Here is a 13,764-nt window from a genome sequence, read left to right as displayed (position 1 = left end):
CAAGGACAGGAACAGGCTCTCCCTTTTACCAGCTGAGCAGTTATTTCACTGCTCTGAGCCTCAGGTTCCCCATCTCTAAAATGGGAAGGACAATAAAATTTATTCACAGAACAGCACTAAGAAGCAAATGATGGCTGTAGAACTGCTTTGTGCAACTGTTTTTAATCATTAGTTTTGTTGCCCACCGACCAATACTAACAACCCTAAATGTCATGAAAATCATTTTTATACCTTGTCACAACAGTACAGCACATACACTGAACCTCATTCTGTCCACTTAATCATTTACCTAAACTGAACTGAACTTACTGAAACCTTGCCCATTGGCTACCCGGCAATAGGGAACCTTCACCATCTTTATGGTCAAGTGTCTTTTATAAGCAATAGTGGACAGTAGGGCCTGGAAGGGTATTTTCCTTCACAGGTCACAGATGGGCCAGTTGTCTCACATACCCTCTCTAGATAGAAAATCCAACCCTAACTTAATTATTCTGTTATTATCAGTGACAGCTATAATTTACTGAGCTTCTACTATGTTCCAGATACTATGCTAATTGTTTTACATATATCATCTCATTTAAACCACACTACTCTGTGAATATGAATCTCAATCTCTCTCTCTCCCTCTCTCTCTCTCTCTCTCTCTCTCTCTCTCTCTCTCTTTCTGTCTCTCAGAAGATAGCCAAACTAAGGCTCAGAAGGGTTACACAATTTTCTGGAATCACACAGCCATGAAATGGGCAGAACCCAAATTCAACTCAGGTCTTCCTGACAGAAGTATCATGCTCTTTCCACTTGCTATATATTCCTGCCTCCCTTATATTTATTTGTATTTTAAAATGCCCTTTAACATCTACCCCTCATCAACTACCATGTCATTTTTAAAATGTAAAGGGGACAGAAAAGAAAAAAAATCCCCCCAAATTTACCAGCTCCCTCTGTTAAGTGGCTAGAATTCAATACTAAACTGAAAAATGAGTTTTTGGAATATGGATGTAGTGAAAGAGCCCCTGAGGAAAGTAGGAAAGGAAATGAGGAAGAAAGAAGGTGAGAATCAGACAGACACTTGAGTGGGAACAATGTTACAATTGTTCCCACTGTTACAAAGGTGGGAAAACACTCTTTTGGGGCCCAGTGCCCATTATCCCTTATAAAAGATACTATGCCAGAAAGCAAAGAAAGGCTCCTAAACGCCAGTTAGCCAACAGGAGACGCCTCAATAACTTTACAGGCTCCACTAATGGTTGAAAGGTAAACTGGAAATTCATAAGCCAAGCAGGAATAAATCACTACTGCATAAACCAGTCAGGCCTATAAGGACACCAAAGGACCCTGTTCATAAAAGACGTTTTACCAGTCCTTCCACCAACCAGGAGGAACCTGGTTTTTAAAGAAACTAATCAGCATTCTTAACTGATCATTTGACATAAGCCACTGCCTGGGGTGAAAAGGCAAGTCATGCTCTTTGCTCTTGCTATATATTCCTACATCCTTTATATTTGTATTTTAAAGTCCCCTTTAACTTCTACCCCTCATCAACTACCTTGTCATTTTTAAAGTGTGGAGCTTTACTAGCTTTACTAGCTAACTGTTAACTGCTATTAACTGTTAACTGCTATTTTAGTAAGGAAATCTCATATGGTGGCCACTTTGGTGTCCTTCCCCCAAACTTTGGGCTTTCCCTATGCAGGCTGTTGGTCATCTCTGATGCCCCCAGGTGCCCAGAGCCCTCCTATAGGATTAACAGATACTGCTAACTACCACTCTCTCCACGGCTGCCACCAAAAGATCTCAGCTTTGGCAAATTTAATATGGGGTGGGGGGGGGGTGGAGCAGCAGTCAATGTACAGAGACAACCACAAGGAAAATCAAAACTTTAGAATTTGGAGGGACTTACCACATCTAACCTCCAAACACCTCATTTGACAGATAGGGGAACTTAAAACTAGAAAGGGCACAAGGTCATGGGAGAGTCACTGGCAAAGCCACTACTGGAGTCCAGGCATCCTGATTCCCAGTCCAGGGCTCTTATCATTAAAGAACACAGCCTCCCTTCTTTCCTGGGAGGCACTGCAGGCATGCCATCCCCCTGCCAAGATAATCACCCTCGAAGAGCCCCTCCCCCATCCCAGTCCCTCCTACAGCCTAGCTGAGTTGCAGCTCAAATTAGCAAGTCCTGGAGTAGGGGGCATTTTCTGGGAGGGTGCCCAGACTGAGGGCTGCTGGTACTGAAGAGGAAGGACAAGAATGGAGGGAGAAGGAGGTGACATCCCACAAAGGGTCTGAGAGAACTGGGTCCTGGGGGCAGTGGCAGTGAGACTGCCAGGCTGGATAACGGTGCACGCAGTAGCATCTCCCAACAAGCAAGGGGTAAGCAGATCAGCAGTTGGCACCACCTCTAGGAGAGACAAGAAGGACTGGGCCCTGATGGGTAGGTAAGGTCAGAGCATCTCCGAGTTCAAGTTGGGCCTCAGGGGCGCCTCCTGGCAGGATGGCACTAGGGCCTGTGAGGTGGTACCGATGCTCGGGCAGAGGCCCTATGACACGGATGCCCGGTCCGCCCGTGAGGTGGCACCGGTGCCCAGCAGAGACCCGCGGTCCTCACCAGCCCTGTCAGCTGCAGCTGTCGCCCAGCTGCCCGCCCCACACGCGGCCTTACCGAGGCACTGCCCCACCGGGGTGCTGAACGGGTTCCCCAGGAGGAACTCCATCTTGGGCTGACAACACGCAGCGGCCCGGGCCCCCTGTGTGGCGCCGCGGTCTTCGCAGTCCCCAGTCGCGCTCCAGACCTGACTGACACTTGCCCTCGCCCCACCCTTGGGAACGAACGCAGAGCGCCGGGCCCCTAACCCGCCCCCTTGTCGCGTCTCTATTGGGCAACACCTGCACAGCCCTCCTCCGATTGGCCTTCACACCTCCCCTGACAAAGCCCCACCTACCCCGCCGCGTCCGATTGGACCGAGGAGAGAGCTAGGTCACTGGAGTCCCTGTCAGGCGTAGCGGCACCTCCCCTAGCCCGCCTCCGAAGGGGAGGCTGTGTATTTTGAGCCATCTGTGTATTGGTTAATCTAGAGGATCCTTTCTATTATTGGACAAAAGAAGAGTCAATCATTAAAACAGGGGGCGGAGAAGAGGCGGATCTAGGAAGGTCCCCGCCCATAGAAAGTGCTGATTGGAGAAACATTTGTTTTCCCTACGGCTGGTTGGTGTTAAGACTATTTCCCCACCCAGAGATGGGGTCACGTGATCCGTCAACTTTCACCCAGGATGTCTGCCTCTCGACTTCCCCTTAGCAACCGAGCGGTGGCGCTTGGTTTCCAAGCAACCGGGTGACGCGTTGGCTACATGGAACCAGCCCGGTAGCCGGCGCTTGAGAAGGTGAGAGCGGGGAGCTGAGGCTACAGAGGACTCGCAGGGGCAGACAGCGTCCGACTTAACTCTTTCCCGTGACCTTTTTCTCTAATGACTGGCCCGGCCCTTCTTTGTAAAATGAGCTTACGGGTCCTCTGCCAGCTACTTTACAGTAGTGGTGAGACCTCCAAGACACTTTAGTCCTGGGCTTTTCAGACCTTCATGTAAGAAAGAAATGCTAGAGGTGCATTTCTTCAGGGAGGAGGGCCAGAAGGGGTTTTTGATCCCTTGATAACTTCTTCCAGAACAGCCATCATATCCAACCTCTGATCTATCATTAAATTGTTTCATCTTGGTGCTATATAAAGTGTTTTGGCTGTGAATATGTATACTCAGGTTCCATCTCTCTCTGTCAGTAACTCATTATATGACTTTAAACAAGCTCCTTCCCCTCCACGAGGGCCTCAGTTTCCCAATTTGGGAATTAAGGGTATTAGGACTCTCTTCTTTAATGGCCTCCACAGCGGACATGTAATTAAATAATGCATGTGCACTGAGTATACAGTAAGCACTCAGTAAGAGGTTGGTTTACCTTTTACTAATTCATGGCCAATAGGGAGTATATTTTTCAGATCCAACTAACCCAAGATTGTTGTTTCCCAGGAAAATTCTCTATCTGTTCCTGTGTGAGGAGGCTACTCCGTTGACAGTTGTGTAAAACGCTCTGCTGCTTCCCTCACCTCCTACCTCCAGTCTTCACTAACAACACTATCGTCAGGCAAGTCAATAGGAACCCAGGTTGGGGGGTAAATTACTAGTAAAATCCACATCAGGAGGACTTTTTGGGCCTTGGCCCTGACCCAGAAGAGCTAGAGAAACATTGTGAGCTGTGACAATGATAGTCTCTAGTAGCCTGGGTTCAGTTTAGTCATGATTAGGAAAATGGGCTCTTCCTTATCCTAGTTGTGTAAACTTGGGCATGTTAATTAACCTTTCTAATTAGCTTCCGTTTTCTTATCTGGAAACTAGGGATCATTAATTAGTCCTACACATAAATTAAGTTCCTAGAAATCTCTCAAATCCACATCTTACTGCCACCCTGGGGATCTCTCACCTCACTACTCTTGCAATTCTCAGTACTGAAGCTAGAGTGATTTTGGGTTTTTGTTGTTGCTGTTGTTGTTTTTTGTTTGTTTGTTTTTTGAGACAGAATCTCATTCTGTAGCCCCGGGTAGAGTGCAGTGGTGTCATTGTAGCTCACTGCAACCTCAAACTCCTGGGCTCAATCAATCCTCCTCCTTCAAGCCTCCTGAGTATCTGGGACTTCAGATGGGCACCACGAACCTGGCTAATTGTTTTTTCTATATTTAGCAGAGACGGGGTCTCGATTTTGCTCAGGCTGGCAATCCTTCCACCTCAGCCTCCCAGAATGCGAGGATTATAGGTGCGAGCCACCACACCTGGCCTAGAGTGAGGTCCTTAAAGCTAAAATATGATCATGTCACTGCCCTTATTAAACCCTAGGAGCTTTCCAGGGATCCTGGGATAATAATAAAACTGCTGCAGACCTCTCCAACCTTGCATTCCTTCAGTCAAAGTGGAACATGTCTGCTCTCTCCCACCACAGTGCCCTCACCATGTAGTTCCCTCCTCCTTCTTTCCTACTCATCCTTCAGATCAGCCCTGTCTCCCCTGGCCACACCAGATGCCCCTAATTATGCTTTAATAGTTCCCTACAAATTTATCATGGTTTGTAATAAAATATTTGTTTGATTGTTTGGTTCATGTCTGAAACAGAGGTAAGGAAATCTGTCTGTTTTATTCATAGCATGCAATAGTTCAGTACATGTGTGTGGACTAAATACATGATTTTCTGCAAATGTAGAAGGGAAGAATTATCCATCTTTTGCAGATGGGAAAGCCAAGACTTAGGTAAAATGAATTGCCAAAAGATGCACAGTCAGGATCCGAATCCTGCCCTGTTATAGTTAGCAAATAGTATGTCTAACAACAATCTCACATTGCACAGCACAGAAATTGCAGGGCTTGACTGAAAGCAAGCTTGATCTTTCACAGGTAACAGGCCTTGATGACAGGTGGGAGGGATGAGAAGTCAGTTAAAGTTTTGAAATCATAATTAAGAGTCATCTGTCAAAGTATAGCACCATTTTTGGGAAAAAGCCCAAACACTTTGCAGATAACATTTGCTGAATACAGTGCATTAAAATTTCCCCAAAGACAAGTTGATGGCAAGTTATGGGAAACTTTAGGAAAAACTGTTTCAGAAAAATGGGGAGCTAGCGAGTGGCCGAGGGCTAGAACCATCTTTGGGGGTTGAATCAGTCACCCTAAGGAGGTGGAGCCAGTGTGGACAGATTGGAGAGCGTGGGAAGAAAAGGGCTAAATTCTTCGAATATGGAAGGCCCAGGTCGAGAAAGGGCAAGGGGTTCAGGGGTATGGAGGCTATGCCTCCTCCTGGGGCAAAAGGGAAGGACACACAAGAATTAAAGGCATTGGGACATTTGATTAGGAACAGAAGACACATATTTGCACAAGTTGCATCCAACTTGGATAGTAGGGGAAGAAGGAGGGAGAGCAGTGTTAGAGGGAAGTCTCTAAGACCAGGTGACAGGACTATCAGCCCAACATGAGGAGTGTCTCCAGCAGAGCTTAGCGTAATGCAAGGCAGGGGATAGGGGCTGCCCAGCATCAGGGCAGGGGCAGGGATGGGAGGTTCAGGGAGGCCTGGATGTAGGAGAGGCATGTGGGTAAAGGTAAAAGGTGAGGCTGGCAGGGAGGTAAGGAGCAGGTGGAAAGCAGAGGGGAGGACTGTGTTTCCAGAGGCCCTCAGGAGGCAGAATCCCAGTAGATTGACAGGAGGGTATGGCTTCCTGCAGGTTTATCCCTTCTGGATGTCCTCACCAAGAGGGGTGGTGATGATGAGAACAAGGTCCAGCCAGGAATCAGGCTCAGGGTCAGCCCAGGGCCAGCCTTGCAGGGTGACTGACCAAATCCACAGATTCCCCCCTATGCCTGAGGTGTCTCAGCCAAAGCCCTCTGGACCAGTAGCAATAGAAACCTACTGGAATTAGCTTAAGTGGAAGAGGATCTAATGTGAGAAACCAGGAATCTCTCACGGGGCCTGGCCTTAAGGACATTAGGGCTGGAAAGCCAGCAAGGAGAAGGCAGCATTTGTCTGTGTCAGTCTGTTTGTCCTTGGTCTTTTGCTTTTTGGATTGCTCAGGTTCCCATCTCTGCTTCTGTCTGTGCATCTGCCTCACCTGCCTCTTGCTGTCTGGGCTCGATCACATGCCTGGCCAGCCCATGCTCCCAAGTCCTTCCCCAGCGCAAGCAGCCTGCTCTGATGGGGTGCTCACTCAGGAGCCTCAAGTTCACAGTTCCCAGGGGGAGGACATGAACGGGCAGCTTGGGTCAATGCCTCCCTGCACACTGGGGGTCAGCTTGTGGGTTGTGGGGGAATACACACATAACTTCCAGGAAAGGAAGGGAGACTCAGGGACAGGGAGCTATAGGCTCACACACCTGGCTGGGGCTGCCAAGGCAGCATGGTCTGTGGTTGGCACCAGCAAACCTGAATGGGGATAGGCAACAAAGCCAGAGGCCTGACACAGGGCCCTGGCCTTAGGGGAGCTGAGCTCCACAGGCTAAGGAGACCAGCATGGATACCAGTCCAGTGGGTCCAGGTAGGGTCCCAGCTGTGCTTGTGGGGTCAAGGGATGAACCTCTGTGAACAGTCTCAGATGGTTGCAGGGAAGCCCTGGAGCAGCCTTGGTGCAAATGTACTAGCCCCAAGGTGCAGCAGGCCCAGGGCCAGGCGGGAGATAAGCCTCAGAGTATCTGTGGCTGCCATGATGTTCCATGACACCTTAAGAAGAGACCTCAGCCAGGCCATGTCCCCAAACAAAGGAAGAAATAGGCTGTGAATGAGGAATATGGTGTTTTCTAGGGAAGCCTTTAGGGAAGATGAACCATCTGCACGACTCGATGGAGCCGAGAGTGATGGACGACGACATGCTCAAGTTGGCTGTGGGGGAGCAGGGCCCCCAGGAGGAGGCCGGGCAGCTGGCCAAGCAGGAGGGCATCCTCTTCAAGGATGTCCTGTCCCTGCAGCTGGACTTCCAGAGTACGTATTCTGGGTCGGTGGATGTGGCCCAGGGTGAGGCCCCCCAGCTTTCTTTCCTCCACCTTCAAGCCCCGGATTCCACACAAAGTCAGAGGCCAAGACACCCACATCAGCATAGAGTCCACCCGGCTTACAAGGCATAGGAGTGGCGTAGATGTTTTTAAAGCTTCATACTTAGTGTCATTACCATTTGAATATCCATAAAACTCCTGATTCTGAATAAGAGCAGAAAAAAAGGCCAGGTGCGGTGGCTCAAGCCTGTAATCCTAGCACTCTGGGAGGCCGAGGCGGGCGGATTGTTTGAGCTCAGGAGTTCGAGACCAGCCCGAGCAAGAGCGAGACCCCGTCTCTACTAAAAATAGAAAGAAATTAATCGGACATCTAAAAATATATAAGAAAAAAATTAGCCGGGCATGGTGGCACATGCCTGTAGTCCCAGCTACTCGGGAGGCTGAGGCAGAAGGATTACTTGAGCCCAGGAGTTTGAGGTTGCTGTGAGCTAGGCTGATGCCACGGCACTCACTCTAGCCCGGGCAAAACAGTCATTCTGTCTCAAAAAAAAAAAAAAAAAAAAGAGCAGAAGAAAAGATAAAATTGCCCAACTCCAAATCTAAGTGAACCCCCAAGACCAGCTGTTTCCATCACATGCTCCACATTGGTATCCTTGGGGTGGGGTTCCCTGGGAGGCAGAACCTAGGAAGTCCCACATAGCCAGCAGCCAGGGGCGGGCAGTGTGGGGCGAAGGAGAAGCAGCTTCAGGGGACATGACTGAAGAAGGGCTGGACATAAGAGGGGCACAGGGCCGTGAGGCAGGGAAGCACCTCAAGAGTGGCAAGACAGCCCCATGGGAAGATGTGGCTTGGGACCAGGCAGATCCTCACTACCTCAGTGTCCCCATCTATAAAATGGGATGACTGTAGTCCCTGTCTCAAGTACCAGTTGGGGGACAAAGTGAGATAACATGTGCATAGTGCCTGGCTCACTTGGGAGGGCCAATGAGCCAGGGCACAGTGAGTCGGGGCAGAGAGGATGCTAGGGGGAGCTAGAGAGGTGGGCAGGGATCCTGAGACCCTTGCATGCTGTACAGGCCAGGCCACTGCAGAGTGACCTAGTCTGATTCACCTTCCTGCTCTGTGTGGGGGAGGGAGGCTGGCTGGCATCCAGTCAACAACAAGCAGGGACACTGCAGTGGGCAAGGCAGGCACGGCCCAGGCCCCAGCCCCACGAATCCCACAGGCCTCCCAGACTGTGGCCTCCAGGGCTGACCAGCCAGAGCAGGGAGGGCCCTGAGCCTCAGCCCCTCGGCCCCAAAAGGAGTAAAGGGGTGCAGGATGGCTGCCACAGGAGGGGCTTTAGCAGCTGACCACTTTCCTTTTACTTCCCCTCCCCAACCTAAGGTTCCTTCAGCCAGTATTGCCTCTTAGATGCCAGGCACTGTTCTAGGTGCTGGGATTCAACTGTGAGCAAAAAAGACAAAAAACCTTGTCCTCATGGAGCTGACATTCAAGTTGGGGAGACAAATAAGTAAAATGAAGAAGGAAAATAATACTATATGCTAAAGATAATGTGTGCTATGCAGGAAAAAAAGCAAATGGAGGAGAAAAGGGGAGTTGGTATGGGGTGCTGTGTTTATAGGTGGGCCAGAGGCCTCATCAAGAAGGTGACAATGGAGCAAAGACTTCAAGGAGGTACGGGAGGGAGCTGCCCAGAGATCCATCAGGGAAAGCATGTGGGGCAGCGGGAGCAGCCAGTGCAAAGGCCCTGAGGCAGGCTGGACCTAGACCGATCAGGTCTGCTATGGAGGCAGTGTGGAGGCAGGTCAGAGAGGTCATGGGGTCAGCTGGTATTGGCCTTAGGGCAATGGAAGGTGTTTGGCTTTTACAGTGAGTGAGGTTGGGGCCCCCAGAGGGTCCTAAGTGGCAGCAGGACAGGATGGGACTTAGGTTTTCACAGGACCCTGCTGGCTGCAGGAGGGTAGACTGTGGGGGCCAGGGACCTAGGCAAGGATCTAGCGAGACAGCCTCTGCTGTGGTCCAGGGAGTGACGACGACAGGCTGGGCCAAGGTGGTGGCCACAGAGGTGGATTCAGTGTCTTTGTCGAAGATTAAATTGGCTTTTCTGGCAGTCCTGTCATGCTGGTGACTCATTTAGAGCCAACTGCCAGAGACATCTGGGTTTGTTGTATTGTTTCGGCTTTTCCATATGAACTGCTGATGCCTAGAAAAAAGCCAGCATGCAGGTGTGACAGGGCACCCCGGTGCGCAGGAGCCCCCCAGGGGGAGTGGTACTGCAGGAAACTGGCCAAGGGCAAAGCGGGGCTGGATCAAGGCCAGAAAAGGCACCTGGAAAGTCCAAACCAGGGTTAGGAGGTGGCTGAGAGCTTGGAGCAGAACCTGGAACCAGAAGCACAGGTGGGGATGGTGACCAGGATCGATCTGGGAAATCTGGCCACACACAGGGAACCGGAGAGCAGGCACCAGTCCCTCAAGGCTCTGAGAAGCCAGGAGAGGTGGAGCAGAGCAGTCCAGCTCCGGGGGAAAGGTGGCGGCCCCTCAGGGCCTGGGTCAGAGAGCGCTGTCCCCACCCCACAGCTAGAAGCAGGACGTTTGCCCGCCAGCCCCTCCACAACCTCAGCCTCACGTGCAGGCCTGCCTTTCTGAATGCACATGGAAGCTGCCTCGCCAGATGTGCGGCTGTTAACTGCATTAATTTTTTGTGTTTTGTTTTTGTTGTTTTTTTTGAGACAGAGTCTCACTCTGTTGCCCTGGCTAGAGTGAGTGCCGTGGCGTCAGCGTAGCTCACAGCAACCTCAAACTCCTGGGCTCAAGTGATCCTACTGCCCCAGCCTCCCAAGTAGCTGGGACTACAGGCATGCGCCACCATGCCCGGCTAATTTTTTCTATATATTTTTAGTTGTCCGATTAATTTCTTTCTAATTTTAGTAGAGACGGGGTCTCGCTCTTGCTCAGGCTGGTCTCGAACTCCTGAGCTCAAACAATCCGCCCGCCTCGGCCTCCCAGAGAGCTAGGATTACAGGCGTGAGCCACCGCGCCCGGCCTAACTGCATTAATTTTTAAACCCCTTTCATTTCTGTATTATTTCCTTTTCTTTTAATGAGCATATTCTGATTTTATAAGTTTTAGAAATCATTACGAAAGCAAATATAGAAAAAAGGGAACATATAAACAACAGAGCTATATGTGGCTTCTAGGAAAAGCTGGTGGACAAGTTTAGCCTCTAGAATTTTACATATACAATATAAATTTATTTATAGTTAAGTGTTATTCAGAACTCTCCTGGCTGCCAGTGACAGAAGCCAGACTCTGACTGGCTTGCCCTCTGCAAAGGGAAGGAGCTGGTATGTGGCTGGGGAGGCTGCTCTTCAGGGGCTGCAGGTCCAGGCGCTCCCACGATACCAGGAACCTGCCTCCCTGTTGTATGGACCATTCATCCTGTCCCTACATATGGACACTTGGGTGTTTCCCCGCTTTTCTGCCCCTCACGTGCCTGTAGGTATTTCTTTGGATACATACGTAAGTCTTTGAAGATATATTCCAAGTAGAGAAATTGCAGGTCAAAGGGCACAAACATTAACTATTTCAGTAAATGTTACCAAACTACCCTCCAGAAAGGCTGAACTAGTTGATTAACCATCCCACCAACAGAGATATGCTTTGATTATATTTGTCACGCTGCAAAAGGAAGGCCCCTCTGCCTGTGTCCTGTGTCCCAAGGCATACGGAGAGCCTCCAGCCTGGCCCCAGAGACAACTCAAGTAAGTCTCCTGCCGTGGGAAGGTCCAGATCACCCTCCCCTCCTACCGACTACTCCTCACCCACGGCCCTGCCAATGCACTTATTAGGTCCTCCTGGGGCTCTGGGTAGCAGCACTGATTTCTGCCCACCCCACACAGTAATAGGGACACGGTGCTCCTCAGTGCTCGGCCCACATCTCCAGGGCACTTGCATATTCCAAGGCAGGGCTGAGGAGTTATGGAGTCTTTCGCATGGTTGTGTCTCAGTCCTCCACTAGGCTGGTACAAAACTCTAACCCTAACCCAAGGCTGGAATCTCCTCTGATTATTTCAGACATCCTCCGCATAGACAACCTCTGGCAGTTTGAGAACCTGAGGAAGCTACAGCTGGACAATAACATCATTGAGAGGATCGAGGGCCTGGAGAACCTCACACACCTGGTCTGGCTGGGTAAGGCCCCTCCTGTGTGCGTCTGCCCTAATCAAAGGTGATGCCCTGCCAAGGTTATTGCCTCCCCAGGAGACAATAACCATGTGTGACACTCAGCTGCCAGCCCATCATTAGCCCTGGTACAGCAGAGGCTCTGTCTGCTGGGAGCAAGAAAGCTGCTATTTTTTAAAAGCCTGGGGCTTACACTGAGCAAAGCACCGCAAAGATGTGCTTGGACACACCAGCACAGAGTATTCTGCTCCCTCCTGCCCAACCTCACAGTCTGGGTGGGGCACAAAGGGGCAGCTATGGACTCCTATTGAACCTAGACTCAGGTGGGCAGATAGCCACTGACAGATAACATTGGCTGGTGGGGCCCAGATCAAACTGGAAATAATCATCACAGAAGCCAGTGTGCATTGAGCACTGAACTACAGGCGAAGCGTGGGCCTCTATGCTTTCCGTGTGAGTCTCCCAATCCACACAGAATCACCATAACAGAGATGAGCAAACCGAGGTCACAGCAGGTAAGTAGGGACATCAGGCTCCGAGCCCACTGCATCAGGCCTCACTGCCAAGGCCAGAGAGGTTTTAGGGAACTGTGTCCGTCTGCTGGCCTCTTAGGAGCACCCTCACATCCGGCGAGGAGCAGGTGGCACCCAACAGGGAGAAGGGGATGGGCCTGAGAGCTCTTCACACACTTTGTCTTACTTAGCCCCCTAACAGTCTCAAAAGATGAGTGTCCATTATAAACCAACCTGCAGGAGAGCAGCGAGGCTGAGAGTCCAGGGCACCTGCCCAAAGCTGCACAGCCCGGAGGCAGCTGAACTGGGACTCATACCCCCGCCTGTCGGACCCCGCAGCCCACATTCCCTCCATTCTGTCAGACTGCTTCCCAGTAACAAGGGCAACCTGGGGCATCCGTGCACCTCCCAGTTTGGAAAACACTCTCAGCTACGTTTGTGCCCACAAGCATGAGCGCACAGCAAGCCCGGCAGGAGTATGGTGCCGTTTCACAGACGCGGCACCTGAGCCTGAGAGGCCGACCGGCTTGACGGAGTCGCGTGCTACAGGTAGCGGAGCAGACCAGCCAGGTCTTTTGACTCCTGGGCCCAGGTCTCAGCCCAGGCACCCCTCCACACCCCCCAGCACCCATCAGTGCTAATTCCTGGGCTCAGTGGCTCTACATTGCCAGGAGTCATCTGTCTCTACAGGGGATGAAGACCGTGGGCCTGACTGTCCTGACGGTGCCCAGGCCAGCCCAGACCCTGAGCCATGCCCCCAACCAAGGTCTGCCATGCACAGGCCATCTGAATGTCGTGGTTTTAGGCAGGAGCTACCAGGCCCAGCTGTCTCTCAGACATAAAGCAAGTGCCGTGGAGCCCCGTGAGAGCTCCTGTCTGTCCACTTATCCAGACAGAAACTGGAATACTGGTTCCCTCCCTAACAAGAGCTTGTCTCCCCAGCACCCAGAGCCCCTGCACACACGATGGAAAGTTGGCTTGTTCCTAGAGCCCTCGCAGCAAGTGTCCTGTGGGCTTATGGCCAGTGCTCTCTGGTATGGGGTTCGAGAACAGAGAAGGCAAGTGCTGGTAAGAGGTCTCACCACGCCCCCCTCAGGAACAGTCAGAAGCTGGCCTTTGTCCAGCCACAGCACTGGTCAGTCCCCCAGCAACCCACAACCAGAGCCGGAAGAGCTGGGTCTGTGGGGTGCCGAGGGTGGGGTGGGGGAGATGACACTCAGATGGTTCAGCATGGCCCCCCACACCTACATTCATAGGCCCTGCTGGAGGCCCACACAGTCAGCTGCCACAGGGCTGAGGGTGTGCGGGAGGCAGCTAGCACTGGCTCCCAATAGCGGGCTGTGCACATCTCCCCAGCCTCGCTTCCAGGGATGCCATGCTGGTAGCTAGGAATTGGCGATGGTGGGAGAATTTGCTCCACAGAAATCAGCCATGGCTTCCCCTACCCCATCATTAAATATTTGCCAGCACACCACCAGGGCTGGGCCAAGCCTCCCAAGAACAGAAAGGAAATAATACAGGCTTGGCATTTGTTAGACACCAGTTCAAACCCACCTCTGCC

The 13,764-nt window shown here is 51.2% G+C and overlaps 1 protein-coding gene across 1 annotated transcript in view; it reads left to right on the top strand.

Moving 5' to 3' along the window:
• Positions 1–7,335: 7,335 nt before the first annotated feature.
• Positions 7,336–13,764, top strand: part of LRRC48 (leucine rich repeat containing 48) — a 33,754-nt gene continuing 27,325 nt past the window's right edge. Inside the window, exons 1-2 of the mRNA XM_012664986.1 lie at positions 7,336–7,495; positions 11,584–11,700. Coding sequence (XP_012520440.1) covers positions 7,336–7,495; positions 11,584–11,700 — 277 coding nt within the window. The remainder of the gene's footprint in view (positions 7,496–11,583; positions 11,701–13,764) is intronic.

This window comes from Propithecus coquereli, unplaced genomic scaffold, assembly GCF_000956105.1.
Source record: "Propithecus coquereli isolate 6110/MARCELLA unplaced genomic scaffold, Pcoq_1.0 Scaffold946, whole genome shotgun sequence".
Lineage (NCBI taxonomy): Eukaryota > Metazoa > Chordata > Mammalia > Primates > Indriidae > Propithecus > Propithecus coquereli.
This window is presented reverse-complemented; position numbering and strand designations above follow the sequence as displayed.